Raw genomic sequence first — 27428 nt, forward strand, 5'->3', positions numbered from 1 at the left:
AAGTATGAAGACATAAACACACTGATTAGTGATTAACATATGTTATGTAGATATATGCAAAATAGGCTTTGTTTTCATTCAATGTACTTGTCATGTGGGGCCGGACGTTTGCAAGGCAGCGCAGGGCGCGAGACATCCGCAGGGCAGCAGAGCGGGCTGCTGCGCGTGACGCGGCAAGGGCCGCGATCTCCTCGGATGAAGATGGCAGGGCCGGACCCAGTGGCTAGGAGAGAATTAGGCCTTAAAATTAGGATCGTTTGTTTCCAAGTTTGTTAGCCGGTTGGCTTATATATTCTAGGGGACTCCAAACAATAAAGGGATAATCAGTTATCATCTAATCTACTACCTCTACTCTCATTAAGCCACCAGCAGAGGGGTATAACCTCGCGGTGAGGACTGGAGCGCGACTACGAACTACGTAGTCGCGGCCCGCCGTCGCTGAGCGCTAAGGCGCTTGACAACCTGGTATCTAGGTCTCGTCGATCCGCTTCCTCCTCCGCTGTCGCCCAGCCCGCCCCGCCCTCAACCACCGAAGCCCCACCACCATTCGCCGCCGCCGCATCTCCACCCTCGTCGTCCGTCGCTTCCTGCTCCGCCGACGACATGGGCGACGATCTCAAGGCGTCCATCGACGTGCTCACCAAGCACATGGAACTGATGCATAGGTCGATCGAGGCCAACGCGAAGGCGATCCATGATCTCTCCGTCAACGGCTCCTCGACATCCGGAGGGCGCCCGGGCACGGGCGAACACCACCAAGATCGGCCGCCGAAGCACTGGCGCCCCGAATTTCTGCACTATGACGGCAAGAGTGACCCGCTGATCTTCATCAACAAATGCGAGTCCTTGCAGCAGCGGATCATGCACGAGGAGCGCGTTTGGATGGCATCGTACAATCTCCAGGAGGGAGCCCAACTGTGGTACATGCAGGTCCAGGAGGACGAGGGCACGCCGACATGGCCGCGCTTCACGGAGCTCCTCAACCTACGCTTCGGGCCCCCGCTCCGTTCGGTGCCCCTCTTCGAGCTGTCGGCCTACCGCCGCACAGGGATGGTGACCGACTACCAGGACCGCTTTCAGGCACTGCTCCCCCGCGCCGGGCGCCTGGACGAGGCACAGAGGGTTCAGCTCTTCACGGGGGGGCTCTTGCCGCCGCTCAGCCTCCAGGTCCAGATGCAAAACCCGCAAACCCTTGCGGCCGCCATGAGCCTTGCCCGGCAGTTCGAGCTCATCGAACAGTACACCGCCGCTCCGGCCAAGGGCCCTGCACGCGGCGTCCTGGGAGCACCGGGCTTGCGTCCGATCCTTCCAGCGGCCACGGCCGCCACCGATAAGGCTCCGATGCCCGCGAATCAGGGAGAGGGCCGGCCGGCGAAGCGGCTCTCCAAGGAGGAGCAGGAGGAGCGCCGCCGCTTGGGCCTCTGCTACAACTGCAACGAAAAGTACACCAGGGGGCACAATCGCGTCTGCCGGCGCATCTTCCACATCGGCGGCGTGGAGATCTCCGACACCGACGAAGCAGCCGCGACCGACGAGCACGAGACGGAGTCGCCGATCTTTTCCCTGCACGCAGTGGCCGGAGTGCCGTTCGGCGGGACGTTGCAGATTGCCGTCTCGCTGGGCGGTACCACGCTTGTCGCCCTCCTCGACAGTGGGTCTACCCACAACTTCATCGCCGCCAGCGCCGCGCCGCGCACCGGGCTGACGGTCCTGCCTCGGCCTCAACTCACGGCGATTGTGGCCAATGGCGAGCGGATCACTTGCCCCGGCGTCATTCGGGCCGCACCAGTCTCCGTCGACGGCACTGACTTCACCATCGACCTCTTTGTCATGCCCCTTGCAGGATATGATCTGGTGCTGGGCACCCAATGGATGGCCACCCTCGGACCAATTGTCTGGGACTTCGCCAAGCACACCATGTCGTTCCAGCTACGGGGGCGTGACTTCTGCTGGACCGGGGTTCCACCTTCCAGCGCGCCAGGCCTCCACTCCGCGACGGCCAGCACGTCCCTCCTCGACGAGCTGCTGGCCACCTTTGAGGACGTCTTCGCCGAGCCCGTGGGACTGCCCCCACCCCGCGCACGCGACCACAGCATCATTCTCAAGCCGGACGCTCCGCCTGTGGCCGTCCGTCCTTACCGCTACCCGGCGGCACACAAGGACGAGCTGGAATCCCAATGCGCCGCCATGATCAACCAGGGCATCGTCCGACGCAGCGACTCGGCGTTCTCCTCACCGGTCCTCCTCGTCAAGAAGGCTGACGGCTCATGGCGTTTCTGCGTCGACTACCGCGCCCTGAACGCCCTCACCGTCAAGGACGCGTTCCCCATCCCCGTCGTCGACGAGCTCCATGGCGCGCGCTTCTTCACCAAGCTCGACCTTCGATCGGGGTACCACCAGGTGCGGATGCGGCCGGAGGACATCCACAAGACGGCGTTCCGCACCCACGACGGCCTCTACGAGTTCTTGGTCATGCCGTTCGGGCTGTGCAACGCCCCAACGACTTTCCAAGCGCTCATGAATGACGTGCTCCGTGCTCACCTCCGCCAGTTTGTCCTCGTTTTCTTCGACGATATTTTGATTTACAGCAAGAGCTGGGCGGACCATCTTCGACACCTCCGTGTCGTCCTCACCATTCTGCGCTAACACCGCCTCTTTGTGAAGCGGTCCAAGTGCTCGTTCGGCGTTGACTCCGTCAGCTACCTCGGCCACATCATCTCAGCATCCGGCGTGGCGATGGATCCCGTCAAGGTCCAGGCCATCCATGAGTGGCCGCGGCCCCGCTCTGCGCGCGCGGTGCGCAGATTCCTCGGGCTGGCGGGCTACTACAGAAAATTCGTCCACAACTACGGCGCCATCGCCGCACCCCTCACCGCGCTCCTGAAGAAGGAGGGGTTCACCTGGAACGACGACGCCGTGGCGGCCTTCACAGCCCTCAAAGGGGTGGTGACGTCAGCCCCTGTGCTGGCCCTGCCGGACTTCTCCAGGTCTTTCATCATGGAGTGTGATGCGTCCACTTACGGCTTCGGGGCGGTGCTCATCCAGGAGGCGCACCCGATTGCATTCTTCAGCCGGTCGGTGGCGCCTCGCCATCGTTCCCTTGCGGCCTATGAGCGGGAACTGATCGGCCTCGTCCTCGCCATCCGCCATTGGCGACCGTACTTATGGGGGCGCCGCTTCATCGTCAAGACGGACCACTACAGTCTCAAGTACCTCCTCGACCAGCGCCTCGCGACTATTCCCCAGCATCACTGGGTCGGCAAGCTGCTGGGCTTTGATTTCACCGTTGAGTACAAGTCCGGCGCGACGAACACGGTGGCCGACGCCCTCTCACGCCGCGACACCGAGGAGGACTCTTCGGGCGCGCTCATGGCAGTCTCGGGCCCCCGCTTCGACTTCATCAGCCGCCTCCGCCACGCCCAGACCACGGATCCGGCCTTGGTCGCTGTCCACGACGAGATCAGCGCGGGCACGCGAGCCGCCCCGTGGGCGCTCTCCGACGGCCTGGTCACATACGACGGGTGACTCTACATACCGCTGGCCTCGCCGCTGCTGTAGGAGATCGTGGCGGCCGTCCACAACGACGGACATGAGGGTGTCCAGCGCACGCTGCATCGACTACGCCGCGATTTTCATTTTCCCAACATGTGTCGCTGGGTGCAGGACTTTGTTCGGGACTGCGTCACTTGCCAGAGGTACAAGTCGGAGCACCTCCATCTCGCCGGGGTCCTCCTGCCGCTGCCCATCCCTACCATCGTCTGGGCCGACATCGGCCTTGATTTCGTGGAGGCCTTGCCGCGAGTGTCCGGGAAGTCGGTGATCCTCTCCGTCGTCGACCGCTTCAGCAAGTACTGCCACTTCATTCCCTTGGCGCACCCGTACACCGCCGAGACCGTGGCCCAGGCGTTCTTCACCGACATTGTGCGCCTCCACGGCATGCCGCAGTCCGTGGTCTCGGACCGCGACCCAGTGTTCACCTCGCTGTTTTGGCGCGAGCTCACGAGGCTGATGGGCACCAAGCTGCACATGACGTCCGCCTTCCACCCTCAGTCTGACGGCCAGACGGAGGCGGCCAACCGCGTCATCATCATGTACCTACGTTGCTTCACGGGAGACCGGCCCCGGCAATGGTTGCGGTGGCTTCCCTGGGCTGAGTACGTGTATAACACGGCCTACCAGTCCTCGCTCCGAGAGACCCCGTTCCGCGTGGTGTACGGCCGCGACCCACCCTCCATCCGCTCTTACGAGCCGGGAGAGACTCGGGTTGCTGCTGTGGCTCGCGACATGGAGGAACGCCAAGCATTTCTTGCCGACGTCCGCTATCGCCTGGAACAGGCGCAGATTGTTCAGAAGCACCACTACGACCGGCATCATCGACAAGTGTCTTATCAGGTGGGCGATTGGGCGTTGCTGCGCCTCCGACAGCGCACCATGTCCTCCCTACCCCAGGCTACTACGAGCAAGCTGAAGCCACGCTACATCGGGCCCTACCGCGTCGCCGAGCTCATCAACGACGTGGCTGTACGTTTGGACCTTCCGCCGCAGGCTCGCATCCACGACGTGTTCCATGTGAGCGCCCTCAAGAAGTTCAGCGGCGTGCCTCCATCTACTCCACCGGCACTGCCACACATCCACCATGGCGTGGTCACTCCAGAGCCGGCTCGGGTTGAGCAGGCTCGCTTGGCGCGCAGCGTTCGCCAGCTGCTTGTCCACTGGCGCGGCGAACCTCCGGAGTCGGCGACCTGGGAAGACCTCGACACGTTCCGCGAGCAATTTCCAAGCTTCCAGCTCGAGGACGAGCTGCTTCTCGAGGAGGGGAGAGATGTCATGTGGGGCCGGACGTTTGCAAGGCAACGCAGGGCGCGAGACATCCGCAGGGCAGCAGAGCGGGCTGCTGCGCGTGACGCGGCAAGGGCCGCGATCTCCTCGGATGAAGATGGCAGGGCCAGACCCAGTGGCTAGGAGAGAATTAGGCCTTAAAATTAGGATCGTTTGTTTCCAAGTTTGTTAGCCGGTTGGCTTATATATTCTAGGGGACTCCAAACAATAAAGGGATAATCAGTTATCATCTAATCTACTACCTCTACTCTCATTAAGCCACCAGCAGAGGGGTATAACACTATAACCTCGCGGTGAGGACTGGAGCGCGACTACGAACTACGTAGTCGCGGCCCGCCGTCGCTGAGCGCTAAGGCGCTTGACAATACTCTACTCAATGTCTTGTTTTTCGATTACGGATTCATGAGCCTTCTCTTTCTGTTTTCTCTGGAATGAACATTCACAAATCACAAACTCATTGGATTAGATTGTTTGAACTCTCCCTCCTTCCCTTTCTCACTTACTGTACGTTTGTAGTTCATTCTTTAATGGAAAGCAGAACTCTAATAGGGCATTTGGTTTGAGGAATGAGTTAGTCCATCATCTTCTTCCTCCTCGCTTTTTTGTTTGGTTTGTGGAATGGAATGGGTTGATCCATCATCACCTCATTCCTCACAAGCTAGTAATTAGTACTAGTATGAGGAATGGAGTCATTCCATCAAATTCGAGTAATGGACTCATAATGCACCACCTCATCAAGATTCTAGAATGGAGTAATTTCTCAAACCAAACACCCTATAGGATTCCCTCTATAGCTGTAGCAACTTGGAAGTCATAATGGTAATGCCATATTTAGATCAGTCACACAAACTTTAACTATGCTTTACAGGTTGGGGTTGTGTCTGAGGAGAAACTCCTTGACCTATTGGAGATAGCCATGTCATCAGACACTGCCGAAACAGTCAAAAGGTCGAGAGAGCTGATGGATTCTGGTGTCGATCCAATGGCATTAATGTCACAATTAGCTGGGCTCATAATGGACATCATTGCTGGGACCTATAGATTGGCGGACCCTACTTGCGGTGGAGATGGAATCGGTGGTCGAAATAGTGAGTCAACTTTCTGATGCAATCCTTTCAAAATCCATCTTTTGTGTCGCTGACTCACTGTTCATGCTTTACTCGTTAAGTGTGTTTTTCTTATGGAGCCAGTCATTCAGTATCATCATTCTTTTTTAATGTTGTGCATTAGTGTATTTGGAGTTTCCACTCCTTTGTTGTGGAGGTAACACACTGTACTTAAGATTCTAATGCCTGATAAATGTTTATGAATTCTTTCCTTTTAGAATAAAGATGTTGATTAACAACTTTGTTGATCTTATGAAATTGCATTAGTAATACTATGAAGACAAGTAAATGTGATTGTCTGACAAAGTAAACTGATACATTCAGCTTCTCTACTATTATCTTGTCTGGTTGCAACGGTAAACATATGAAACTTAGTGATATTTGATGTTTTAGCACCTTTTATAAAAAATATGAAATGAATTGACAATTGAGCTGTAATGCTTATGTTTATACTAAGAAAATACACTGATTGGATAGTACTTAATTTTCTTGCTGAGGAGATGATGAATTTTTCAAGGACTCATGCGCCCTGTTCGCTTGTTGGTTTCAGCCAGCCCAAACCAGCCAGCCAACAGTGTTTTCCTCTCACAATAAACCAGCACCAGCCAGTCCAAACCAGCCCAGAAACCAACCAGCGAACAGGCCGATGTAGAACAAAACAGTTATGCAGTCATGCCCACCATTTTAAATATAATTAATACTTTTCTCATGAATCAATGCAGGCCTGGATGCCTTCAAAGACCATAATTTAATACACTTTTATTGAGAAACACAATTGTTTCCACTTGCATCATATTTGTTGGATACTGTGCTCTCTGTTTTACTAGTTTTATTATCTAACATCTTTAGCTTCAGGGTCTGACTCATATGGCTTTTAAATGTGTGCAACCCTAGATCATTTTCCACAATATGTTTAAATGTAGTGTATATAGGTGTGTTGCAACTCCGTCTATGTTGTCTCAACATAGCAGGTATCAAGCCCTGGTAAAGGAGGAGGGTTGTGATAGGTGTGACGAACCAACGTTAAATCTAGCTATTCTAATGGAGATGAAACCCGAAAGGCTAGGGTTCATGAGAGAAAGACAAGAGACTTCAACCAAGTTAAGTGCATTAAGGATGAAAGAGAGCATCTCTTGGTGAAGGAGAATGAGATCCGACATCGATGGCAAGAGTATTTTGACAAATTGTTCAATGGTGAGAATACGGACACAACCTTTCAGTTGGATGACTTTTTTTATGACACCAATAGGCGTTTTGTGCGGAGAATCCAAGAATCTGAGGTCAAAGAGGCGTTGAAAAGGATGAAAGGAGATAAAGCGATGGGACCGGATGGTATCCCAATCGAGGTGTGGAGATGCCTCGGGGACATAGCTATAGTATGGCTAACCAAGCTGTTCAACCATATTTTTCGATCGAATAAGATGCCTGATGAGTGGAGGAGAAGTATATTGGTACCGATCTACAAGAATAAATAGGATATTCAAAGTTGTACTAATTACTGGGGAATTAAATTGATGAGCCATACTATGAAGCTATGGAAGAGAGTTATCAAGCATCGCTTGAGAGCAGTAATGCGGGTCTCTATGAACCAATTTGATTTTATGTCCGGAAGATCAACCATGGAAGCCATTTTCTTAATAAGATAAGTGATGAAGCGGTATAGGGAGAAGGACCTACACATGGTTTTTATTGACTTGGAGAAGGCTTATGATAGAATACCAAGGAATGTCATGTGGTGGGCTTTGGACAAACATAAAGTCCCAACGAAGTATGTCGGGCTCATTAAGGACATGTACAACAATGTTGTGACTAAAGTTCGAACAAGTGATGGAGACACGGATGACTTTCCGATTAGGATATGACTACATCAAGGGTCAGCTTTGAGCCCTTATTTGTTTGTCTTAGTGATGGATGAGGTCACAAGGGACATACAAGGGGACATCCCTTGGTGTATGCTTTTCGCGGACGATGTAGTGCTAGTTGATGAAAGCCGGACAGGAGTGAATCAGAAATTGAAGTTATGGCGGGAGACTTTGGAGTCCAAAGGTTTTAAACTCAGTAGAACTAAAACTGAGTATATGAGATGTGACTTCGGCCCTACTACTAGGGAGGAGGAAGATATTAGTTTGGAAGGTCAAGTAGTGCCTAGGAAGGATACCTTTCGATATTTAGGATCAGTGCTACAGAGAGACGGGGATATTGATGAAGATGTTAGCCATAGAATCAAAGCAGGGTGGATGAAGTGGCGCCAAGCATCTGGTGTCCTATGTGACAAAAGGGTACCACAGAAGCTAAAAGGCAAGTTTTATAGGACGACGATTAGACCTGCTATGTTGTATGGTGCAGAATGTTGGCCTACGAAAGACGACATGTTCAATAGATAAGTGTCGCGGAAATGCGTATGTTGCATTGGATTTGCGGTCATATAAGAAGGGATCGAGTTCGGAACGATGATATACGTGATAGATTAGGGGTAGCACCAATTGAAGAAAAGCGTGTCCAACACCGGGTGAGATGGTTTGGACATATCCAACGAAGACCTCCAGAGGCACCGGTGCGTAGTGGAATCCTAAGCCAGGATAGTAACGTGAAGAGAGGCAGAGGAAGACCGAAGTTGACTTGGGTAGAGACAATAAAAGGAGACTTGAAAGGATGGAATATACCCAAAGACTTAGCCTTAGATAGGAGTGCTTGGAAGACAGCTATTCACGTGCCTGAACCTTGATTGCTTCTGCTGGGTTTCAACTCTAGCCTACCCCAACTTGTTTGGGACTTAAAGGCTTTGTTGTTGTTGTTGTTGTATATAGGTGTGTTGTTCGGCTACTTTTATTTCTTCTGTGTAACTGTCAGAAAATGAAATTATCGCGGCTTGTTTATGACTTACAAGGTTCTATATCCCTAAAGAAACAAATTCATTATGTATTCTTTACATAAACAGTTGGCTTATTTCAATGGTGCACATCAGTATCGCTCTTATTAATAATGTGCATCTGCCTATCATATGACTATTCAGTCAAAAGTGCCAATTTACTTTGTACTTCTTTGCAATATCTGTGCCAAGAAACAGATGTAAACTCTTAAACTTAGTAACCTTGCCAGTATGGATTATGGCTATGTATTTTTTGTGTGGCACCAGCACTTGTAATCTATCTTGTCGCTCCAATTGAGATTGGTACAATGGATCTGTGATGTGTCAATCTGTTGCAATATAGTGCATTCTTGAACGTGTGTTGATCTAAACAAGAAAGATTTATCTGAATTCTGAAGTTCTAACATGTTTGCTGCATTCTTTAGTAACTGATGCTGAATTGGAAAGATTACAACAAGCGCTGAGGATTCTTTCTGACGCTGAAAAGCAGATAAGACTTTCAAGCGAGCGTTCGACCTGGTTCACTGCTGCTTTACTCCAGCTTGGTTCTGGTCATAATTCAGAAATAACTCAATCAAGATGCAGCAGTAAGCAAAGTGCTAAAGCAACCAGCGAAACCGTGATGGAAGCAGTGAGAGAATCCTCTGCGAGCAGGACTACATCTCATCAATTATCCACTTTTCCTGATTTAAAGAAAATAGTGGATCTGAAAACAACCAGTGGGCACTCTAGTCCTCAGTGCCTTGCTTCATTGTCCTCCAGGATGAGACCCAATGAAAACATGATTTATGCTGAGTGTAGGTCTGTTGATAGAGCATTATTGGATTCTGCTCAAATAAGTATTTCTTCTGAGCAAAAGGCTATGAATAGTGGAATCTCTGATAACCTTACCCGAATTTGGAGGAAGTGCATAGAGAACTGCCACTCCAAGACATTGCGGCAGCTTCTCTATGATCATGGGAAACTAGCATCTGTCAAAGAATGTGAAGGTAAAGCACTGTATTCTCATTCTTGTCCCAGCCATGTTAATGTTTTAAGGCCTTTCGTTTACAACTTACAGTTACAAGTTTGCTCTAGTACTTCTGACCACTGGATTAGAGCTGGAGCTTCCTGACCATGTAGGGCATCTTAATTCCACTGCATCATTTTAAAACTTTGATGGCCTAAAGCTCGAGTCAGAAACCCAGAATGAGAATTTCTGGATTCCGACTTTACAATATGCGAAAACTTAGGGTAACTAAGCTGCCGCAAAAGCTGAATGCAGTTGCATTACATCTTTTGCTTGCGGTCCCAACTCCATGACGAAATAAATGCAATCGTCAGAGTTGTCAACACTTAAGTTCAGGTTCCAGCTTTTCTTTTGTAGCCATTTAGCTTCAAAACAGAAATTGCACTATAGCTTGACAAACTGTACTTAGTTGAATCGGTAAATACTGAATATGAAGTCCAAAATTCCAAATTAGGTGAAAGATGCAGAAACACTAACCATATTGTTACACACTAGCCCATGGTAATGTATGTAATTGATAAAATTCATTCATTGTTTTATTGAACTAGAGCATATATGTTTCAAACATCGGGCTGGAAAGGAATTCCACCTAATTATTTGTTGATGTATCGAGCTTAGTTCTATGGTTTAAAAGAAAGATGTACTAGAAAGGCAATTTATATTGGGCTATTTAGTATCTGTATCTCTAAGTTACTAATCAACTTTTGCTTACTATGTTTTCAAGAAGCCTATTTTTTATTGCAACTTTAAGTCTAGGTGCCTTGAAGTCTTCAATTCTTCTAGCTTACATCCAAATTCTGCATTCTTAGTCACTGGCAGTGCAAGCAACAATACTGACCCTGCTGCTTGACAGGTTCAGCATATTTGATGCGTAATTGTGACTAAATCTGTATGTTGAGCATGTAAATGATGCTTGAAAAATCAGTGGCATACAAATAGGAACACTCATGAATAAACGAGAGACCAACAAGGAAATTTTCTTCTTTTTTCTTGCCACTTATTTGTTCTTTCCTGGTGCGCAGCTGTTCATCTGCCCAAACTTGATTTTGGTATTACTTCATTTCAGGTACCATTGTTGCTTTTATAGCATTTGAGGACAATGATATAAAGTTTCGAGCCCAAAGATTTATTAGCAGCATCAGAAATGCAATGGAAACTGTACTGAAGTGCAATGTGGAAGTCAGGATTTGTTTAATGCAAGAATTTCTTGCTGGAGGACTAAAGCATGAGACATACCTGGATGAGACAGCTGAATCTGATGTCTTGAGTTGTTCAATGAACAGTGAACGTCGAAAGGGTGTTCTGAATCTATCAGGTGCTGGTGGAGTGCAGCCAAGCAATGTTCCCATGATCATCTCTGATGAAAATTCAGGAATGCACAGAACAAGAGGCCAGGATGTTTCTGTTGAACAGTTGAAGATATCAGCTCTTGATGAACAAAGGTTAGAGAGTGCATGGCTCCAGGCTGCTGAAAAAACCATGCCTGGTATGTTAAATCAAGCTAGACCTGAGAGAAATCAAATTCTTCCACAAAATGGTGGTCAGCATCATGGGAGGTCCTCAGTGGCCAGCATTGTTACCTCAAGGCATGTTGACAAGGATCTGTCCGATGAACTGAAAGCCTTAAAGATCAGTGACAGTCATGGTCCCCATAAAAGTCAAAATGTACAGATGGAGAATGGTTATGCCATTTCACCAAGCCTTTTGCATAGAAATAACCATTTGGCAAATTGTGACAATGAGAGCGTGTAAGTAACATATTTACTATTTGTAATCTGCATGATAGTTTTCGATCTTGTCTTTAGAAGACTGGCAGTGCTACTAGAAAAAGTAAACAACTGCATAAATGTAGCTGCATACAACTTACAAAGGGCAGCACACTGACAGAATTTCTTATTTTTTAGTCAAATTAACTGACTTTGGAGGTGGCATTGAAACATCTCTCCTTAGCATTATACATCTCCATAGTCAACTTTCAACAAAAGTTTCTATGTGTTTCATGGTTCACAAAAGTTTGTGTCTTCTTTACTTTCTACATTTCAGCTTGTAACACTCACTATTTCCATGCCTGATTTACAGGGTTTCTGAGTCCGGTGCACCTGGTTGCCATGGGCTCTTCCCATGCTGGAAAGCTGAAAAAATGAAAAGGAGAAAGGTAAATTTGAAATGCACTCATATGAAGATATTTCTTTTGGCTATCATACGTCACATTTCATTCCATTCATGTTCTCGATTCAGGGCAAAGGGCAGACACGGTTGAGGTCATCTTAAGTTGGCAATTGACGACGATAAAACGAGTATTGTGGCCCTGGATTGTAGAGGAATGTTTGAAGAGATGCATGTGCCTCACGAAGACTGCCTTGCTTCATTCTTTCTAGAGGATTTATGAAGACTGATTCGTTAATTTTTCCATGCATTAATGCTGCTGAGGGTTCAGCATTTTCAACGCTTGAACTCAGCAGAGGGTGATAAAAGTTAGATACTTCATACCCAGCAGAGACGTTGGACATGTGGATTTTACCAAGCCATTCTGATCCATCTATGCCTCTTGTACAGACATTTGGATGTGTAACCCCTTGCCAAGTCACAGGGCTGAGGCGTGAGGCGGTCAGCGCAGTTAGGAAACATTGATTAGCAAGTTGACGAGACGCACTTATTTTTCAGCATTTTTTTGTACTGTTTTTGACAGCAGTTGAATTTACTTTACATTGTTATTGTACCAAGTCTTTTTGTTAGAACAAAGGAGGACCTTACGTCGATAAGTTGTGATTTTATCAAGTTTGTACAAATACTAGTAACTCCTGCATTTGTGTAGATTTATCATTTTGTATCGGTGGTTTAAAACCCTCTATTCTACTACTATGCTAACACTGGACATTCTCTATCTAATCTACCGTTGTACCCCAGCAGTGGATTGCAGTGTTGACGTGTTGCTGCTTAATATGCCATGTTTATCTCACACAGAACGCAATGAATATAAACTCACTGCATTACTTCATATATATGGCTGTGTAAACAGGTCGATCGATGGAGAGTACATGAACCAAGAATCCAAGATGCACACACTCCCAACCGGCAACTCGCGTACGTCAACCGATCAAAACACACCCAACATGAAAATACTGGCCACAACAATCAAGTAAAAGTAGCGATGAAGACGACGCGCGCAACGGCAACCCAGCTCAGCTGAAGAGGTACCCAACGGCGGCCACGGCGAACGTGCCGATAGCGAGCGCCGGACCAGCAGTCACGGCGGCGGCGGCCCCGGTGCTGGGGCTGGCGGGGCCGGGAGCCGGCGCCGCCTCGGACGCGGTGGCGACGCCGACGAGCGACGAGGCCACGACGGCGGCGGCCGCGGCGAGGATCCTGAGCCTGAGGGTGGCCGCCATCTCGCTAGCTAGCTTCTCGATAGGTTTCGGTGCTCGAGATATGGGAAGGAGGAGAAGAGGAGCACGAAACTAGCGAGCTGGGCTTGTTGGGATGGGAAAGGGCGGGAGGGATAGGCCGGGCATATATAGCTAGCTGGTGGCGGGGCCTTTGTTTAGGCGGAGGACGCGTGACCTTTGATGAGGCTTTGGAGTTTCACAGCCTGGCTGGCTGGCTGGCTGGGCTGGCTTAATTTTAGGCTTTGCTATGATTAGCTGGGGGTGATTGCGTGGGCGGTAGTATCTGAATGAATGGTCAGTTTTTTGGTCTCTTGTGCCAAGGCGGGCGCCAACCGGTGTGTTATTTGTGCTAGTAATAGTCATCATCAGTATCATCGAAGGATTCGGTGGCTTTTTTGGTTGATTCCGCCGCCTTGTTGTTCGAGTATCACAAGAAAACGTTGGTCGCCAATCAAACGTTGGTTCTGGAGATGGTTTGTTTGGTTATGATGAACTTATGATGCATCTGCTACGTGATTTCTCACGTAATATGGGTCCCGCCGAGCAGGAATGGTGGCGTGGGCGTGGCCCGGCCGCCCGGGCATGAGGGCATCCCCTCACACTTCCCCGCAATGCCTCTTGCCTTCCGCGCGCTGGTTAATTGCCGGCCGCCCTCCCTCTGCCCCTCCCCCATCGTGCTGCCGACGCCGACGTCCACCTGGCCGGGCTCGGTCCTCTCTTCGCGCCCCGCCGACAATTACATGAAGAGTGCCCGGCCGGCCGGCCGTAGCTTGCCTACGTGCTCCGTCACGAATTCACGATTCGTGCCTACATGTCGTCGTAGGCTCATAGCTGCTACTCCCCCGCACCGTACGTCATGAATCATGATGAACCATGTACTATACACGAATGCACGTAACTGTCCCACGCCCTGTTTGCTTGGCAAAATAACTGCGCCGCCACCACCGTATCTGATGAGTCATGACCGTTACAGCTCAAGACAAACGCATGCCATGGCATGATCCGATGGACCGGTCGAGTTTATATATTTACTTGGCTACCTGAAAGCTTAGGAACGGTCCAAAGCAGAAAGCAAACACTGTTAACCCAAAAATCGATGAACAGAGGCGATCAAATAATACAGAAACTCGTATATTATTCACAGAAGAAGCAACCAAAATGTCGAGACAAACAGGTATGTATTGCTGCACACTGCCAGAACTAGACAAAATGACCCCAAAGTCGCTTCTTCATTCGATCCGCACGCACCATGTACATCCCATCCCGCAACATTAGTGGATTGAATTCATTTCTGAGATCAGCTAGAAGAGCAATCAGTTCAGTTGACGATCGGATCCCGTCAGGATTCCGTGAGCAGGAAGACGGCGGAGGCTGAGGACGGCCGCTCCGACTCCGAGGAGTAGTGGCCGGCGGTCGGCCAGTTGCGCCTCCTGTCGGCGCTGGGCCGGGCGCTGGTGCTGCTCCTCATCCGCACGGCCAAGCAAAATTCAGACACCAAATTCAGAAATGTACACCAGTAGTCGTTCAGCTTGGTCGACTAGGTGAGCAGGCCTTGACGACTGACCATGGTTTGGATCAGTGGGGTTCTAACAGATGCAAGTACGGGAAGCTGTTAGCACGTCAGTATCGGTATATGTTCTTGTCACTGGATAATATACTCCTATACTCCTATATTAAAACCTAAGAAGAATCTACGAATAAATTTGAATGTTTAAAAATGCACCCTCTTTCGTCTTCTACTCGCACGGGATAACTTGACCCTACCTTGTACAAGATCCACGAATGAAACAGTACGGACCTGGCAATTTATAGCCATCTACTGGATTAGTATCTAGTCTAGTAAAGAGAATAAGAATCTCTTCCCCTGCTGTCACGGGCAGGCGGAGCTGAACGGAACCGATTGAGCACATGAATGAAACCCGATTGGCCAAATCACAGCGAGACCGAGCGACCAGCATGCAACGGGGTCAGAACTCAGAACCGAACCGAATCGATCAGGTTAACGAGAAATTAAACAAGCACAACAGCCAGTGGTGAGTAACAGAAGGCATTGCAGGCAGCGGCACTTACGAGCAACGCGGCAGGGTGGCCGGCTTGTGCGCGTCGTGCTTCTTCTCCCCGTCTCGATCGCTTGCGCTGCTGCTTCTCCTTGCCGCCCTTCCGCGACCTCGTCGCCTTCCGGCTCACGCTGCCAAGCCACGCACGCACGTACGCGCTTGCAAAAAGTTAACAAAAAGGAACCAACCAAACCAAGCCATCGAATGGGATCGGCCTGCGTGCCGACCGATTCTTGTGCGCGTGACGTGAATATGCGTTTCAACAAGTCACCGTATGCCGCAGCAGCCTTCCATGCCGGGACAAGTCGGCGTGGGTGGCGTCCAGTCATCGCCGGCCTGCTGCCGCGCTAGGGGGCGGACCGCGGCGGCGTCGGCGTCGGTGCACGCGCACGTCAGCATGCTGTGGAGCGCCCGCGCCCGCGCCACGCGCATCCTCCGCGCCTGCTTCCCCACCGCGTGGCCCCTGACGCCCCCCCTCCGCTCCCTCTCCCTGCGGCTGCTCCTCCTCCACCGGCGCGGGCGCCGCAGCCTTGGTGCCTGCCTTCTCGGTCGCCGCTTCTTCTTCGTCGTCCTCGTGTTTTTGCTGGCGGCGGCTCTGTGACCGCGACACCTCGATCTTGATCACCACTTGCTCCTGCTGCTTTTGCTCGTCGAGGCCCTGCGGCTTCTCGATCTTTAACGTCGTCGTACTGCGCCGCGCCGACTCGCAGCCTCCGGGCGAGTCCTGGTCCGCAGGCGGCGGCGGCTTTGGGGAGCTCTCGTCGGAGTCCGGCGTCAGTACCACCTCCACGGGGCGGTTCTGATCGTCGTTGCACGGCGTCGTCACCTCCTCCTCCTCCTGTTCCTCCTTGCGTTTCTTCTCGACTGGTATGAACAGCGGTCGAATTGTTAACAACAACCTCAACGCAGAAATGATAACAAAACCCATTCCAACAAAACAAAAAGAATAAATGATGAGAAAACTAGGCCAGATAGAAATATAATGGAATGGAAATTCAGGCGTGGGTGAGTCACCTAGCGAAGAAGTCCTTCTTGGCGCTTGGACGCAGGGAGGAGGTGTTCCCCGGACGTCGCAGCCCTTGGGCACGAACTCGTTGTCGGAGACGGGCGTGATGAGGTCGTCGTCCTTCAGGTCCTGCCACACGTACCCGGCCTTGTACTTCCTGATGATGAAGGGTAATAACAGGAGGATTATATATATATATATATATATATATATGGAAATTATTTTCTACTTCCATGTATATATCTTAGATTTATGGCGTATATGATCCGACGAAGTGCATATAGATAGAGTATATCTATATATGGCCATGCAGCCCGCCGAACCCGTCGGCCCAGCCCAAGGCCCGTTTTTTTGGCCCGGCCCAAGCACGACCCCGCCCGGCGGCTAGCGGGCCCAGGCTGGCACTGCCCGGAGGAGCAGGCCGTGCCTGGGCCTTACCCCAGGCACGTGGGCTGGCACGGCACGACCCGCTCCAGAACCGGAGGCCCGCTGGTAGCCTGGCCTACTGCCTCCCCGCGCCTGGCATATATAAGCGGGGACTTCCCGCTCGCCCAGTCGCCTCGCCCGCTCCGCAGTCCAGTCGCCTCGCTCGCTCCGCTCCGCTGTTCGCTCTCCGCTTCCAACCATAACCCTAACCCTAATCCCCACTTGCTCGCCGCGGCGCAGCCGATCCCCGCTCGCCCAGTCGCCTCGCCTGCTCCGTAGTCCGCACCCAACCCTAACCCTAATCCCCACTCGCTCGTCGGCTCGCCGTGGCGGCGCAGCGCAATCTCGGCTCTCTCTCTCTCTCTCTCTCTCTCTCGCTCGCATCGGCGGATCGGTCACATCCACAATCTGGCAAATGTGAGCTCTCTCTCGTGATCTACTGATCTCGTCCGTCATCCTTGACTCCGGTGACCTCGATCCGTCTATTTGACCCTGTCTCCACTCTCCTCCCTTCTCCCTCTCTCCTCTCTCGCTCTCAGTGAACTATGTGAGTTTGTGATCGTGTTCTCGTCCGTCCCTCCTCCGCTGTTCGTCGTCGTTTCTGATCGGTGTCTCTCCTCTGGGTGGCCCTCGTCATCTCCGGCACCGGGCTCCGGTTGCGTAGGTAGTCCACTAATCCTAACCCTAACCCTAGATCTGTCTTCTTCACTTCTTCTGTCTCTTCCACTGAACAACTAACCCTGGATCTGTATGTCTATCTCTCTGACTCTCTGTTTTTCTCCTCCACGTAGGTCGGTTACTGATGCCTCGTCCTCTTCCTGTGGCATAGACCAGGCACGGCGGCCGTGCGCACCGTTGAGGAACGGTGCTAGAGATCAGCCGTTCGCAGTCAAGGTCGCCATGGCGAATGACGACGATGTCATCTATCCACTCACCGGCAATGATGACCTGATCGCGGTAGGGCTGGTCCTCGAGGACGACAACGACATCCGTGACGACGCTGTTGTGTTGTTGGGTATCGATGTCGGTAGCGGCTCTGCTCTGATCGATCTGGACGGTGGCGACGGTGGTGGAGGGATGGAGCCGACGCCATCGGCGACAGGGACGCCGGTCGGCTCCAACAGCATAGATGGTACCTCATGTCTTGGTAAGCGTAAATCTAGTGTCTGGGTTGATTTTGATGCGATCTATGAGACTGTGAATGGTCAAAAGGTTCGAACTACTGCTATCTGTAAAATGTATAAGAGTAAATTGTCTGCTAGATCTTCTACTGGCACTGGCCATTTGATTAGGCACCAAGAATTTTGTAGGAAAAAGGTTGATCACACTGCTAGGGTTCAGTCTAGGCTTTCTTTCAATCCTGATGGATCTATGCATAACTAAGACTACAATCCTGCTGTTGCTCGATCTGAGTTGTGTCGGTTGATTGCTAGGCTTGACCTTCCATTAGGTATAGGTGAGACACAGGTCTGGGAGGATTACATTGTTCTTGCTCATAACCCTAGGTTTGCCAAGGTTTTTAAATAGACCATCACTAGAGATCTTGGTAAGCTGTTTACTAAAAGTCATGATAAGCTTAAGAATTTTATGTTGCATGCTACTTCTTCTGTTGCTTTGACTTTAGACATTTGGTCTGGTAATGCTAAGGAGGACTATATTAGTGTTGTTGCTCACTATGTGAATGCTGATTGAGAGTTACAAAAAAGGGTTATTGGTCTTAGGCTGACTGAGGTTAAATATTCTGGTGAAAATATTGTTGGAAGAATTATTGCTGTGGTTGAGGAGTATTGTCTGATTGACAAGATTTTCTCTATCACTCTAGACATTGCTTCTTCTAATGCTAAGGCTATGAACACTTTGACGCCTCTATTTACTGGTTACTTGGGTCCTAATCCTTCACCTGATCCTTTGGATCCTAGTAACCGTAAGTACTGAAATGATCAAGATGCCCAAGAGGGGGGGGGGGTGAATTGGTCTAATTCTAAATTTTCTTACAATAATCAAATCCTACGGATAACTCAATTAACCCCTTGTGCCTAGAAAAGTGTTTCTATCAAATTACGCACAAAAGACTTGCAACCTATATTCCAAACTTACTCTAGTATGACAATTCTATGAATGTAAAGACAAGTATTGAATTGCTCAAAGTAAATACTTAAAGTAAATGCTCAAAGTAAATGGAGAGAGAACGCGGCGATGTTTTGCCGAGGTATCAGAGAGTCGCCACTCCCCACTAGTCCTCGTTGGAGCACCTGCGCAAGGGTGTAGCTCCCCCTTGATCCGCGCAAGGATCAAGTGCTCTCTACGGGTTGATTCTTCGACACTCCATCGCGGCGAATCACCCAAAGCCGCTCACAACTTGAGTTAGGGTCACCCACAAGCTCTGCTGGGTGAACTACCAAGCTCCCAATCACCACCAAGCCATCTAGGTGATGGCGATCACCAAGAGTAACAAGCACGAACTCTCACTTGACCACGCGAAGCCTAATGAGAAGATGGATGCACACTTGTCTACTCTTGATTCACTAATGAGGTTTCACTCTTGGATTCTCAAATCACAAACACCTCACTAGGACCTTGCTCTTCTTGGCACTCACAAACTTGTTTCTCAGCTGTTGAAATGAGCAAAAGTAACTCCACACATGAGTGGAGCTTCTATTTATAAGACAGCCTGAAAAACGAACCGTTATGAGCTTTTGCGGGGTGACCGGACGCTCCGGTCAGTTCAACCCGCGTAACAGTTTTCAAGTGATGACCGGACGCTGTCAGGGTCCGGTCAGTAATGACCGGACGCGTCCGGTCGCTCTTGGATGCTTACTGTACTCGACCAGACGCTGGATACTCAGGGTCCGGTTAGTATTGACCGAACGTGTCCGGTCACACTTTCTCAAGTCTGGACCCTTACTGGAGTCGACCGGATGCTGGCCCTCAGCGTCTGGTCACATTGACCTTCCAGCGTCCGGTCACACCAGACTTGTTCTCCTCGGTCAAATGAACTGACCGGACCCTGCGGCCAGCGTCCGGTCGCACCGGAGCCAGCGTCCGGTCAGTATTTGACCCTCCATTCACTTCCAACTCTTGTATTGTCATAGTAATCTTGTATTGTCATTAATCACCGAAACCCAACTAGGGGCCTAGATGCTTTCAATCTCCCCCTTTTTGGTGATTGATAACAATACCACCTCGAGTATGTGAAAGAGTCAGGTTTTTGATGGGCTTGGTTCATATAAGCTTTTGTCGATAAGAACAAAAGTGTTAGTCAAGCTTATATGACCCAAGCCAACACAATGTACTCAAAGGATGTGAATTAAGCATGAGTACGATTAACAAAGCTCATTTGCATCGGAGTATAAACACGGAAGCAAAGGCAAATGAGCAATAACACAAGTGATATGACATATAAATAATGTAAAGTAGAGAGCACACATGTCATATATCACAATCATATAGATAACACTATCACATAGATAGAATAATATGCGTGAAAGTAAACACACAAATGCAAAAGTAATAGTGTATCACACAAATAAAACTCCAAAAGTATATAATAAGCTAATACTATATAACTAGCTCCCCCTAAATGTAGCTCCCCCTGAGTCTACATACTCGAACCCTCTCCCCCTTTGGCGTCAAACACCAAAACCTAGGGGTCGGTCGGCAGGGCTGCAGCGGACGAGCCGGGCGCTGAGGTGCGAGGAGCAAGCTGGAACTGGGTGCCATCATCATCTGACCCTGAGCTCTAAACTGACTGACCCTCTGTGGCAGGAAGTGTCGCTGAAGCGGTCTGGGTCTGAGCTGGGACAGGTGCTGCCTGTGAAGCTGCTGGTACATCTGTATGATCTGATGATGCGACTGAGCTAGGAAGCCTCTGAGTAGTCACTGCGACTGGGGCTACTGTAGAAGGACCAGCGGCATGCATATGAGGTGGTGTGGGCATGCCAGTCAGCTCGCTGAAAGATGCTCCAAGACTCCTGGAGACTGATGTGTCAGGCACAAATAGCGAGGGTGACTGCTCTGATGTGAAGCCCGTCTGAAGTGGAGTGAACTGCGGGGCTACCATGGGTGAGGCTAACCACTAGGACACATGTACAAGAGGTGAAGCAAACTGAACTGGAGGCTGTCCCTGACTCTGGAGCCCACTGGGCTGTACTACTAGAGTCGTCGAAGTGGTAGCAGGCTGAGTAAGCTGAGGCAAAGGCTATGGCTGTGGGGCCCCAAGAGCTGTCACTACATGCTGCATGAAACCCATAAGCTGCTGCTGCAAGAGTATCTGCTGCTGCTGCTGCTACATGACATGCTGCTACCTCTAGAACTCATCCTATCGAGCCTGAAACTGGGCAAAAGTAGCAGCTGTCTCCTGTGCCTATCTATCCTGTGTCTGCTGCATCCACTCAAGAATAGCAATGAGAGCAGGGTCTGTCTGTGGAGCAGGTGGAGCAGAACTGGAGCTACCGACCTCTGCATCGTGTCTGCATGGAGGCATCTGAGGAATAGGCTGGTAGTCGTCGTCAGAGCTGTCACTATACTCGCTCACCTCCTGCTGTGCCTCTAGCTCCTCCTCCTCAGTGGCTGCAATCCCTCTAATAATCTCATCCTGCTGAGCTGTGGACTCTGGCACGTCGGGACGATGGCTAGGCTGTCTGGGTGCCTGAGGAGTGCTGTGTCTGATCCTCTGTGACAAGTTGTAAGTTGGGAACTCTGTGGTGGCACCTGTATACTCATCCATCATACCTAGGGGCTTATCAAGCACTACTCTGTGGATGAGAAACGTGATCCAGTGAGCATAGGGAAGCTACCTGCGACCCTTGAATCCCTCAGCTATTGTATCCTCCATCTCTAAAAGAAGGAGGTCCCAGATATCAAATACAGTCTGCTGCATCAGGGCATTGAGAAGCTAGAGCTGTAAGCGAGTCAGGCCCTCTCTGTATCCCAACCTAGGAAGCAGTGTCCTCCTGATAATGGCCTCTAGCACTCTCGCTGTAGGAGTCAAGTCACTGGGGTTCCTGCTCGACCCCTCACCAAAGGGCTCCTTGAAGCAATGTCGCACTAAATCTGTAGGGGGCACCAACCCTCCATGAGGACGCCTGGGAGGCTCCTGCTGTCCATAACAAACCTCATGCATCTTGATAGGCTGATCCTATAGCCTCAGTATCTCTCTAGCCCTCCCACTCGTCACTCTGTAGTCTCTGCCTCTGAAAGTAAAGTGAATAAATCTATGATGTGGATCGATGAAGAGTGAAGCATAAAACTAACGAACCCAAGATGGTACATATATTCCCGTCCGTCCAATCAAATCTGTCAACCCTGGCAAATATGATAAGTAAGGCCGAATGTGCTCTCCGGCTGCTGCCATAATAGACTCTATGCGGCAGACTCTCTGAGATATGAACACTGCCCCACTATTGAGATAAGCATTGTAGAAATCTTCCTATAGTGGCATGTAGAAACCCTCAGCTGCTCTCTCATCCCTCCTCGGAGGAAACCAAACCTCAAACTCTACAAATCGCAGCTACTGAACCTGTCTGGCCATGGTGGCCCTCAAGTCGAGATGCACCACTGGAGGTGGACCCTGTGGTCTAGGTGGTGGACGTGATTCCCTCGGCTGTGTCGGCGGCCTCAGCGAGACTAGTACATGGGTCCGTCCAGAGCGGCGAAGCTAGGGTGCCGGCTCTGTCCCCTCGGCCTCCTGGGTCTGTTGTGCCTGCTCGCCCTCCTGAGTCTACTGAACTGGCTCCTGCTCTGCTGACTGACCCTCTTCAATGGCAACCTGTCATCCTGCAAACGTGGCGGTCCCAGCTAGACTACCATGACGTCGCTCAACCTCCTCAATCGCAGCTCTTACTGCTGGTGAAACCTGCTGATCTGCAATGACAACTCTACTACAAGCACCACCTCTCTCGGCATGGTCTGCTGCCTCTGCAACTGCTGCTGCTCTGGCTGTCTCTCTATCTGGGTACTTCCTCTTCTTGGATGCAGTCTTCTTTGTTGCCTTGCCTTTTGGATCTGTAGGCTGGCGAGGTAGGAGCCTTCGATCATCGTCGCCTGGACCACCTCTGACATTCTTGGTGCGAGCCATTTGATCTGACAAGATGATGAGCTATCACTGACCAAGACTAACTGTCAAACTACCGCTTTCAAGGCTTGGCCTCGGTCCATACTCGCGAGCTTGGCCCTGAGTTATCTGACAACTGTCACACAAAACTCAACGGCATGACACGCTGCACAATAGAATAGATGGATATACAAATAAATACAATATATCTAATAGATGTGAAACCCTAATAGAGAAAGCAATGTAGATACGAACTTGAATCGAATGGCTTTCTACCTGATTAACGGCGATCCGAGAAAAGATGAGATGTCACGCGGGGGATCCTCGGAACCGAGCTAGGGTTAGGGTAAGCAGTGAATCAATGGCACTGACATAATGTGAAATCAATGCTTGATGAACTCAATCTAGGTCATAGGCAACTAAATGCGGGTTCAAAGGCACGTCCTTACCGAAGAAAACGACGGCGAGGAAGGCACTGCCTGGTGGTGACCTAGAGAGGCAGCGCTCTGCTCAGGCTAGGGCACGATGACTCCGGCAAGAGGTAGAGCAGGGGCGCGGACAGGGCAGTGCGGCAGCGTGGAGGGCACGGTGCTATGGTGGCACGGTGGCTTGCGGGGAGGCTCGGGCGGAGCTTGCTGCGCGGCGGTTGGCAGTGGAGGCAGGTGCTCGGCGCGGGCTATGCGGTGGCGAGCTGTGGAGGCGCAGGAGGCGGCGGCAATGACAGCTTGGGCTAGGTCATGGGGAAACAGGCGTGGTATGGCCGAAATAAATAGATCCCCTGACACGACAGAGAAGGAAACGAAAAAAAGAGTCCTGAAGCCGCGTGAGATCCACTGACCGGACGTGTCCGGTGGTCCATGACCGGACGCAGGCAGGGTCCGGTCAGTACTGCCTATTCTTCCTTCGATCGACCGGACGCTGGATCCCTTCCTGACTGGACGCACAAACGCAGCATCCGGTCACTCCTTCGGCAGCAGTTCACCTCCTGTGAACTGATCGGACGCTGGACAACAGCGTCCGGTGCAGCATCCGGTGCACCTTTTCCAGCAAATCTTCAAACTTCCTTTGCGCTGCCTGTTCCCAATTAAGTCCCAACTTGAATAAGATCCAAATAAGCACCAATTGGGACTGATGTGAGTGATCTCTCTCAAACCCTCATATTTTTCAAAATATCTTGCCTTAGGCTATAATTCTTTTTAAGAAAATAGGCAACAAGAGGGCAAATGGAACAAAATGACAGAACAACATTTATGCATATGCAGTACTTGTAAGTAAATCTAGTTGCTTGTCAAGTTTGATCCAAGGTTAAGCTTCTTCACATGCTTTTTGGCGGTTATCTTAACCATGTTAGACAAGCCCTATATGCATTGCCACAAATCAAGGATGTTGTATATTACAATGAATGCAAGGGACAACACAAGCTCAGTTTTTAGTGAAGTTACTAAAATCAAGTACATTGAGCTCATTCCGTAATCTACAAAATGTAACCTCATCTAGCAGTTTAGTGAAGATATCCGCTAATTGATCTTCGGATCTTACACCTTCTAGTGATATATCATTTTTAGCAACATGATCTCTTAGAAAGTGATGGCGGATATCTATGTGCTTGGTGCGAGAGTGTTGAACTGGATTATTTGCAAGTTTTACCGCACTTTCATTATCGCACAAAAGAGGTACCTTTTCTAGAACTACACCATAGTCTAGCAAAGTTTGTTTCATGTATAGTATTTGTGCACAACAAGCACCCGTGGCAATGTATTCCGCTTCGGCGGTGGACAAAGCCACACAATTTTGTTTCTTGGAGGACCAAGACACAAGTGATCTACCAAGCAAATGGCACTCTCCGGATGTGCTCTTTCTATCAACTTTGCATCCGACGTAATCCAAATCGGAATAGCCAATTAATTCAAATAAAGCTCCTTTAGGATACCAAAAGCCAATGCTTGGTGTGTGCTTAAGATACCTAAGGATTCTTTTTACGGCAATTAAATATGTTTCCTTAGGACTAGCTTGAAATCTAGCACACATACACACACTAAACATGATGTCGGGCCTAGATGCGGTTAAATATAACAAGCTACCAATCATAGAACGGTAGAGAGTTTGATCAACCGGGTTACCTCCCTCATCTAGGTCGAGATGTCCATTTGTAGGCATTGGTGTCTTGATTGGCTTACATTCATCCATCTTGAATCTCTTGAGAAGATCTTTTGTATATTTCTCTTGAGAGATGAAGATGCCTTCTTTCATTTGCTTGACTTGAAAACCAAGAAAGAATGTAAGCTCACCAATCATTGACATCTCGAACTCCTTCGACATCAATTCACCAAATTCTTTGCATGAGTCTTCATTTGATGATCCAAAGATGATATCATCAACATATACTTGACAAATGAAGATATGCCCATCAAGCTTCTTGGTGAATAGTGTGGTGTCGACCTTCCCAATGGTGAAGCCCTTCTCAATAAGGAAGTCCCGAAGGCGCTCATACCAAGCTCTTGGGGCTTGCTTAAGCCCATTAGTGCCTTGGACAACCTATAAACATGATTAGGGTATCTAGGGTCTTCAAACCTGGGAGGTTGATCAACATAGACTAGTTCATTAATAAAGCCATTTAAAAAAGCACTTTTCACATCCATTTGATATAGTTTCATTTCATGATGTGATGCATATGCAAGAAGGATACGGATGGCTTCTAATCTTGCAACCGGTGCAAAGGTCTCTCCAAAATCCAAACCTTCAACTTGAGAGAACCTCTTTGCAACTAGTCTTGCCTTGTTCCTCACAACAACACCTTGATCATCTTGCTTGTTGCGGAACACCCACTTCGTTCCAATGACTCTTGCACCTTTTGGTCGCTCTTCAAGAGTCCAAACTTCATTGCGAGTGAAGTTGTTCAACTCTTCATGCATGGCATTGATCCAATCTGGATCTTTAAGAGCTTCTTCTACCTTGGTAGGCTCATAGCAAGAGACAAAAGAGTGATGAGCAATAAATGAAGTAAGTTTTTGAGATCGAGTCATTACACCCTTTGATGGACTCCCTATGATGAGATCTTGTGGATGATCTTGTAGGAGAGGTGTATTTCTTCTATTGACCACTTGAGGAGGAGGTTGTGGAGCATCAACATCTTGTGCTTGTACCACCATTTGCTCATGGGAGATATGAGTATCTTCATTTTCTACTCTCCCATCTTTTTCACCATCTTGTGGCACACTTGATGAAGAAGGTTGGTTAATAACTTGTACATTATCTTCATCATCTTTTGGCTTGATGTCTCCTACCGGAATATTCTTCATAGCCTCCCTCAATGGTTCATCACCTACATCATCAAGATTCTTATGTGCTCCTTGGGAGCCGTTAGATTCATCAAATTCCACATCATATGTTTCTTCAACCAAGCCGGTGGCATGATTAAATACTCTATATACTTTGGACTTCAATGAGTAACCAACAAGAAAACCTATATCACAACATCTTTGAAACTTCCCTAGGTGTTGCCGCTTCTTGTAGATGTAGCATTTGCAACCAAACACCCTAAAGAAGGAGACGTCCGGCTTCTTCCCATTGAGCAACTCATAAGGTGTCTTGACAAGGAACTTTTGAAGAAATAGGCGGTTGGATGCATAACATGCGGTGGTGATTGCTTCCGCCCATAGAGCTTCGGGGGTGTTGTACTCATCTAGCATTGTCCTTGCAAGAGTGATCAAAGTCCGGTTCTTCCTCTCAACTACACCATTTTGTTGAGGAGTATAGGTTGCGGAGACTTCATGTTTGATTCCAACTTCATCACAATAGGATTCAATATTTGTGTTGTCAAATTATTTCCCATTGTCACTTCTAATCTTCTTGAGCTTCACTTCAAATTCATTTTGAGCTCTCTTGGCAAACTTCTTGAAGCAAGATGCAACTTCGGATTTGTCATGAAGAAAGAACACCCATGTATACCTTGAATAGTCATCCACAATCACAAGACAATAGAGATTTCCTCCCAAACTCTTGTATGTTGTTGGTCCAAATAAATCCATGTGTAGGAGTTCTAGCACTCTTGTGGTTGACATGAAAGCTTTGGTTGGATGAGTGTTTGCATCTTGCTTGCCGGCTTGACATGCACTACAAAGCTTGTCCTTCTCAAACTTCACATCCTTCAACCCTCTCACCAAATCATTCTTCATAAACTTCTTGAGTGAGCTCATCCCAACATGAGCAAGTCTTCTATGCCATAGCCACCCAAGTGTTGTTTTGGTGAATAGGCAAGTCTTCAAGTTTGCATCTTCAGAGGTGAAGTCAACTAGATATAAGTTGTTGTATCTAAATCCATTGAATATCACTTGATTGTCATCTACCTTGGATACAACAACTTCCTTCTCGGTGAATAAGCATTGAAAGCCAAGATCACACAATTGCCCAATGGATAGCAAGTTGAAGCTTAATGAAGCAACATAGAGCACATTGGAGATGGAATGATCATTTGATATTGCCACTTTGCCCAATCCTTTAACCTTGCCCTTTGAATTATCTCCAAATGTTATTTTCTCTTGTCCATCTACCTCTTCATCTAGTGAGGTGAACATACGAGGATCACCGGTCATATGTTGAGTGCAACCACTATCAATAACCCAATGACTTCCACCAGTCTTGTAGTTCACCTACACACATGAGATTCAAACTTTAGGAA

At 49.3% G+C, this 27428-nt stretch overlaps 2 protein-coding genes and 1 pseudogene across 2 annotated transcripts; 2 read left to right on the forward strand and 1 right to left on the reverse strand.

Annotated features, from left to right (window-relative positions):
* Positions 1-603: 603 nt before the first annotated feature.
* Positions 604-3525, forward strand: LOC136533392 (uncharacterized). The gene is made up of 2 exons (XM_066525949.1): positions 604-2400; positions 2665-3525. The coding sequence occupies exons 1-2, from the start codon at positions 604-606 to the stop codon at positions 3523-3525; spliced, it is 2658 nt and encodes an 885-aa protein (XP_066382046.1).
* A 120-nt stretch (positions 3526-3645) lies between these two features.
* LOC136533389 (protein STICHEL-like) lies at positions 3646-13089 on the forward strand. Its single transcript, XM_066525946.1, has 6 exons — positions 3646-4944; positions 5708-5927; positions 9240-9803; positions 10890-11571; positions 11903-11978; positions 12062-13089. Exons 1-6 carry the CDS (start codon positions 3646-3648, stop codon positions 12092-12094), a joined length of 2874 nt encoding a protein of 957 aa, XP_066382043.1. The 3' UTR covers positions 12095-13089.
* A 1346-nt stretch (positions 13090-14435) lies between these two features.
* On the reverse strand, positions 14436-16581 carry LOC136533390 (uncharacterized; annotated as a pseudogene).
* Between the last annotated feature and the right edge of the window lie 10847 nt (positions 16582-27428).

The sequence above is a fragment of the Miscanthus floridulus genome, unplaced genomic scaffold (assembly GCF_019320115.1).
Source record: "Miscanthus floridulus cultivar M001 unplaced genomic scaffold, ASM1932011v1 fs_875_5_6, whole genome shotgun sequence".
In the NCBI taxonomy this organism is placed as follows: domain Eukaryota; kingdom Viridiplantae; phylum Streptophyta; class Magnoliopsida; order Poales; family Poaceae; genus Miscanthus; species Miscanthus floridulus.

Bases quoted from the DNA above. Each gene is read 5' to 3' on its own strand.
- LOC136533392 (XM_066525949.1), top strand. From the start codon at position 604: ATGGGCGACGATCTCAAGGCGTCCATCGACGTGCTCACCAAGCACATG. The intron at 2,401-2,664 runs GTGCGGATGCGG...CTCTTTGTGAAG, and splicing joins TTCGATCGGGGTACCACCAG to CGGTCCAAGTGCTCGTTCGG.
- LOC136533389 (XM_066525946.1), top strand. From the start codon at position 3,646: ATGTGTCGCTGGGTGCAGGACTTTGTTCGGGACTGCGTCACTTGCCAG. The intron at 5,928-9,239 runs GTGAGTCAACTT...TGCATTCTTTAG, and splicing joins TGGAATCGGTGGTCGAAATA to TAACTGATGCTGAATTGGAA. The intron at 9,804-10,889 runs GTAAAGCACTGT...ACTTCATTTCAG, and splicing joins ATCTGTCAAAGAATGTGAAG to GTACCATTGTTGCTTTTATA.